We start from the raw sequence: 6,272 nt of genomic DNA, 5'->3' as shown, positions 1-6,272 counted from the left end.
AAAGAAGCTCCTCAGACAGAAGGAAGGAGCGAGGAGGCTTCCTGTGTCTCCGCTCTGTTTGTAAACAAAACTACGTCACTGCTGCACGTGACAAAAACATCTCCATCTCCTCCTCCTCCTCCCTGTTGGGGCTGGACTGATGCAATGCTCGCCTGTTTAAAAGGCTGAGTCGTCTCTTCTCCAGCAGAACTTTGTGGTTTAACTTTTGAGTTTGGTTTTATTTGATTTTACATGTTGTTCAAGTTCTGTTAAGACTTCTTTTCTGTTTAGGATTCTGTTTGGTAAACCTTCATTTTTTATGGATTGTTTTTTTTTTTTTTTTTTTTTTTATCCACTCAAGGAATCTGGATGGCTACATGACATAATTATATTTTTACTACTGAGAGGATTTTACAGGGATCTTACCACAATCTGCACCTAAAAGTAATGACTGACTATAAAAATGCTTTAGCAGCGCTTTCAAAATATCTGTTCTGTTGCCAGAAAACTGGGTGGAAATTCCAGAAATTTCCTGACTTCTCATTAAAAACAGTTCTGTTACCACTGGTATGTCCTGACATCTCATCAATAAAATCAAGTGAACACTGTGTATATTTATGTAAGACCATTCCTATTTTATATTTTTTTCATTATATTACTTTTTTCAGGAAATTGATGCAAGAAAATAACATAAATATGCTCATTAGTTTGTGAAAATTAAGTTTATTATTATGTCTGTTGCTGATGATTCTCTAACTTCTTCACAGCCTCTAACTCTGATATTAAAGACTAACAGACAGAAGAGTCATAACTTCTGCAATAGAAACTTAAAATATATCAATAAATAACACAGCGGTTGACAGCTGATGGGAGTAAAGAGTGATCTGAACCAAAAAGTGAACTAGCTGTGATGTTCAGAGATCTTACAGTTGAGGCAGCTTCATCAGCCAGATGTGTTTTCTTTCTACCGGTCTGAAAGAAGATGCTATTGAAGCAAAAACATCTATTGTGTTGTACTTATAGTCACGAGCTGCTTCGCTGCACAACAGCAACAGGAAGAAGGCAAGGTTATTTGGTGCATGTTGCTTCAGCTGGTTGTAGCCAGGGGGGAGGAGGGGGGAGGTGTAGTCATGTGGTCTGACCTGTGAAAGTGAAAGTAAAGAGAATGTGTCTTCGTACTGCATTAAACATAAAAAAGCTTTAAGCCTCATATTCATCCGAAGGTATTTAATAGAAAGGTGAAGTAAAGAAGCTCCCCAGACAGAAGGAAGGAGCGAGGAGGCTTCCTGTGTCTCCGCTCTGTTTGTAAACAAAACTACGTCACTGCTGCACGTGACAAAAACATCTCCACCTCCTCCTCGTCCTCCTCCTCCTCGTCCGACTGATGCAATGCTTGCCTGTTTAAAGGCTGAGTCGTCTCTTCTCCAGCAGAACGAGTTGTTTTCTGTGCGGTTTAACTTTTGAGTTTGGTTTTATTAGATTTTACATGTTGTTCAATTTCTTTTTTTCTTTTTCGGATCCTGTCTGGTAAACTTCCCTTCATTTTTTATGAATTGCTTGCTACCACTCAAGGAAACTGGATGGCTGCATGACATAATTATACTTTTTTACTACTGAGAGGATTTTACAGGGATCTTACCACCATCTGCATCTAAAGGTAATCCTGACTGTAAAAATGCTTTAGCAGCTGTTTTAGGCTCTTTTATAAACACTGACGTAACGTCGCTGTCCTTCCATCTCAATGTTTGGTGCTCATGTGACTTCCTTCCTCTTTCTCTGAATGCTCTCTTGCAAGTTATAGAAACAGGCGAGAAAATTAAATGCTCTGTGTACTTGGAAAACCTGAAAGGTTTCTCTGGTTTGAACATCGTTGAAATCATGTAGGATGATGTAAGAACGCAGCTCAACAAAATATGTAGGAAAGCTCAAGTTGTTTGGGGGATTTTAATGCAGAAAAGTCCAATATACCTTTAAATAGGAAAAGTTCCTGTTTTAGTGTGAAGTGCGTAATGATGCTGATGACAAGCTAGAACGCTTGTCATCAAAACATGAAAGCTTTCACTTTCATGTTGTGACAGTGTTGTGCTCATGTGCTGAAAACAACATTTCTGTTAGGATTCAAATCATGTTTTGAGGCAAAAAAAATACTAAAAATCTAGTTTTGTGCCACATGAACAGCTTGAAATGTCCTGATGTGTTGTTATAACCGTCCAGTGGTTTCAAACTTGTAAATGTGAAAGCACAGTTATGAACAGTGGTCACCAGCTTGGCACCTGATTAGGATTCAGAAAAGATTCTGTATTGGCTTGAAATATCTTGAATACTTGCAAATGTCCGGCCATCTTGACAAATTATTCAGTTTTTGTTGGCACAATAACATTAGGGAAAACATCCTGATATCTGGACAAAATAGGCAAATTTTATCGCAACAAAAACACGAAGAAATGTCCTGACTTCTCATCAAACATGTCCTGACAGCTTGTCAAAATATCTGTTCTGTTGCCAGAAAACTGGGTGGAAATTTCTGAAATGTCCTGACTTCTCATCAAACATTTCCTAACAGCTTGTCAAAATATCTGTTCTGTTGCCAGAAAACTGGGTGGAAATTTCTGAAATTTCCTGACTTCTCATTAAAAACAATTTTGTTACCACTGGTATGTCCTGACATCTCGCCAATAAAATCAGGTTTTGTTGCCACAAACATGGCCGAAAATTATCCTGATTTCTCATTTAAAACAATCGATTATGTCTCGAAATCCCACATTTCTGGTGGTTGATGGTTGTATGTGTGGACTGAACTTGATCACGTCTTTCAGGTCGGTCACCTCTCACATGGAGAAGATGATCTGCAGGATCTTGCTGTTCTTCTGTCTGACCTCCTGTGGTTAGTCCACACCTTCACTTTATTATCCATGAAGGGAAAGGACAAGCCAACAGATTTTAGTAAGAACCAAACAACTTTAATCTCTGTCCTGTCTTTTCTGCTCTCAGTTATGCTGAAGCCTCGCTACACAGATCCAGTCTACCAGTCAGAGGAGAACCACAACATCACAGTGGAGTGGTGCTTCTCGTCCGAATCCAACATCTCCGTCCCCTCACTGAAGATCCACTGTGTGTTCGTGCCTGGGCTGAAGGTGTTTTATCACCTGAACAACAGTGTTGACGCTCCTCAGCACGAGCAGTTCTCAGGACGGGTTCAGTGCGACAAAGATGCTCTCAGAACAGGGCGGGTCAGACTTCATGTGTCCAGAGTCAGGACTGAAGACTCGGGCCTGTACCTCTGTAGGATGGCCACTGGATCCGGCAGGAAGGTCTCACAGTTCTCACTCGATATCACTGGTGAGTCCAGTCACGTTGTCACATGTATCTGATCACATATGGAACAGATTGAGATATTTGTTGCCAGCAGACAGTAAAAAAAATACACAAAGTAACCCTCATCAGAACCCTCTTTGGAACAATAATACCTGGGAAGGAAAGTGCTGTATGTAATCATAATCAATTATCTTCCTACCTTCTTCTTGATATATTTTGGAAATGTTACAAAAATGTCCAGTTTTGTTGCCACAAACCGTGATAATGTCCTGACTTCTTGTGAAAAGTATCCAGATTTTCTTGCCTCAAACGTGACTGTAAATGTCCTGACTTTTCATCAAAAATACCTGGTTCTGTAGCCAACAAAACAGCCATAACTTAGTCTGTTGAGGATATTTTGTTTTGTATTGTAGTAAAATGTTTTTCATCATGTGACTGACACAGATTTGTCTCTTTAAAGCCGCGAGGCATTGGCCCAAAACTGAGAGACCCAACACAGAAACACCTGAGAGACCCAACACAGTGAGACGAGGAGGGATCGACATCTTTCTTGTACTGTTACTGACACCAGGATTGGTAGCTGTGTTGTTCGCTTTATACCTTGTTATTCATACTCCCCTGTCTGGTTCATTCATTAGATTATTGTGTCAGTGTCTCAGAGAAGAGTCCAGTGTTTGACTTAAAAAAAAAAAGTTGTAGCTCAAACAAAGAAGGATCGGAGACAAAAGTTATACCATGGACACAGAAAATACTTGTATCCCATTGGCTTGCAGGTTATAAAACTGCATATCAAGACACATTAAACACACCAGCAGGTAACCATAGCAACAACTTTGATGCTTCACAGACGAGCTGTAGAAGTTGATGATGGTTAAAGCAAATTGTGCCTTTATATTGTCCACGGAGTCAGAAGACGATCCAAAATCTACCTCGTATAAACGTGAAATCACTCTGTGAATTTTTTTTTTTTTCAACCATTTGTATTTCAACCCTTTTCACTCTGCACTTTAAAGGACATTATTACAAGCTGTCTTTCTAATTCTGTCTGCCAGCATTTCTTTTTCTAGCAGTGTTGGTCCCACTATATAAATGGTTGGCCGCGGCCATTTTCTTCAGATGTGGCGCTCGGAGCTTGAATGTTGTGATAGTGTCACGTTGCTGTGTTCCAGGTTGTAAGCTGTATAAACAAAGCAAATCTGTCAAATTGTCAGATATTAAAGCTGTTTATAGCTGCTAACGTTAGCATTCAACCCCTTGGTGGCTAACATTGATTATATCCAGTGTGTCTAACATCCAGGCTCAAAGAAATGTTTGTTGATAATTCAGAATTAATTCAAGCCTTTTCCCATCGTATTGTGTGACACTAACAAACAACAGTATTAGCCATTAAGTGGTTGAATGCTATCGTTAGCTGATGGGTTATCAAATATTTTGTTTTACCTTAAATGACGGTATATTTCACCATCTATCATCTTGTTTTTACTTGTGATCCATCAGAAAGCAGTGTTATAACGTTTTTAATTCAAATAATTGATACATCGTTTGAAAAGTAAGTTTCTATTTTCAGTGACGTCTTTTAAATCACTTCCCATACAAATGGTGTTGTCGGGGAGCTTTATTTCTTTGTGATAGCTTGTTTTTATTCGTCTCAAATTATATGTTTCAATCTTGGTTCAATCCTGTAAAGCACTTTGTTGTGAAAAGCACTGTATTGATATCATTTATTAGTACTTATCATATGCGCTGGAATCCCTGCGGATTTAAAGAATCCTCATATTACTGTTTTATTTTTGTTTGTTACATTTATATTCTTATTCACAGTTGTTTTTATATTGTGTGACTAGCGTTACTTTGTCATCCCTGTTATAAAGGATAGCGACCAGCAGAGGGAGCTCTTTATACTGACTCACCTGTTTGTATCTGTGTTATCTGCTTTACATTTCACTTCTGATGTACACCACTGACTAATAAAATGTTTATATATATTTTACTGAATAAAATGAATTTCTAACTTTTTCTAATTAACACTGCAGCATTTTTATCTCCTGGATGAGTTGTTGTTTCTGTTGTTGTTGTTGTTGTTGTTGTTACTGCTGTTGTTGTTGTTGTTGCTGCTGCAGCTGTTGTTGTTGTTGTTGGCTGGCTGATGGTGCTGGTGATGAGTCGAAATAAGGCACAAATATAAATCAATTTAATAAATTCTTTGGCAAGTGGATGGAAGAGGGAAGGCTGTGTTAGGGGTTTTCCTCACCACTGGTATGTCCTGACATCTAGTCAATAATATCAGGTTTTGTTGAGTAAATTTACTCGTACATACTGTTGTGAACACTGTGTATATTAATGTCAGAACATTCCTATTTGATATTTTTTACTATATGACTTTTTTCAGGAAATTGATGCGAGAAAATAACATAAACATGTTCATTAGTTTGTGTAAATAAAGTTTATCATTATGATCCATGTTGCTGATGATTCTCTAACTTCTTGACAGCCTCTAACTCTGTGATATTAAAGACTTACAGACAGAAGAGTCATAACCAGTGGCGTGCGCAGACTTTTTGAAGAGCAGGGGCAAAAAGAAGGGCACTTTAGCGCGCGTATTGGCTCCCAAGAGGCCAGTTTATCATGTTCTAACCAGCCAAGGGGGCAGTTTAGTGTGTTTTGCCAACCAAGAGGGCACTTTGGCACACTTTTTTGGGAGGAGGGCACTTTAGCGCGCATTTTTCAACAATTGGCCCACTGGTCATAACTTCTGTGATAGAAACTTAAAGTGTGACAATAAATAAGTAAACGGTTGACAGCTGTTGGGAGAACAGAGTTTGAACTAAAAACTGAACCAGCTGTGACATTCAGAGATCTTACAGTCGAGGCAGCTTCATCAGCCAGATGTGTTTCTTTGTCTCATACCTGAGCTCGGGTTAACTGTCGTTTCATTCCAGATGTTGGAGGGAGTCTGTCTCCTTGTTCATTGTCTAATC

At 38.9% G+C, this 6,272-nt stretch overlaps 1 protein-coding gene across 3 annotated transcripts; it reads left to right on the top strand.

The window, feature by feature from the left end:
• The first annotated feature begins 1,371 nt into the window (after positions 1 to 1,371).
• Positions 1,372 to 5,319, top strand: LOC115589080 (programmed cell death 1 ligand 1-like). 3 transcript variants are annotated; one of them, XM_030429769.1, is made up of 4 exons: positions 1,372 to 1,636; positions 2,796 to 2,863; positions 2,971 to 3,318; positions 3,755 to 5,319. In XM_030429769.1, exons 2-4 carry the CDS (start codon positions 2,812 to 2,814, stop codon positions 3,970 to 3,972), a joined length of 618 nt encoding a protein of 205 aa, XP_030285629.1. In that variant the 5' UTR covers positions 1,372 to 1,636; positions 2,796 to 2,811; the 3' UTR covers positions 3,973 to 5,319. The 3 variants fall into 3 exon arrangements, with proteins under 3 accessions (XP_030285629.1, XP_030285631.1, XP_030285630.1); XM_030429771.1 differs by having other exon boundaries at positions 3,739 to 5,319; XM_030429770.1 differs by lacking the exon at positions 2,796 to 2,863.
• The last annotated feature ends 953 nt before the right edge of the window (positions 5,320 to 6,272 follow it).

The sequence above is a fragment of the Sparus aurata genome, chromosome 10 (genome assembly GCF_900880675.1).
Source record: "Sparus aurata chromosome 10, fSpaAur1.1, whole genome shotgun sequence".
In the NCBI taxonomy this organism is placed as follows: Eukaryota; Metazoa; Chordata; class Actinopteri; order Spariformes; family Sparidae; genus Sparus; species Sparus aurata.
The sequence above is the reverse complement of the archived record's forward strand: the minus strand, read 5'-3'. Positions and strand labels throughout refer to the sequence as shown.

Excerpts from the sequence above, each read along its gene's own strand:
- LOC115589080 (XM_030429769.1), top strand. The coding sequence starts at position 2,812 with ATGGAGAAGATGATCTGCAGGATCTTGCTGTTCTTCTGTCTGACCTCC. Across the intron at positions 2,864-2,970 it reads CTTCTGTCTGACCTCCTGTG|TTATGCTGAAGCCTCGCTAC; the intron begins GTTAGTCCACAC and ends TTCTGCTCTCAG. Across the intron at positions 3,319-3,754 it reads GTTCTCACTCGATATCACTG|CCGCGAGGCATTGGCCCAAA; the intron begins GTGAGTCCAGTC and ends GTCTCTTTAAAG.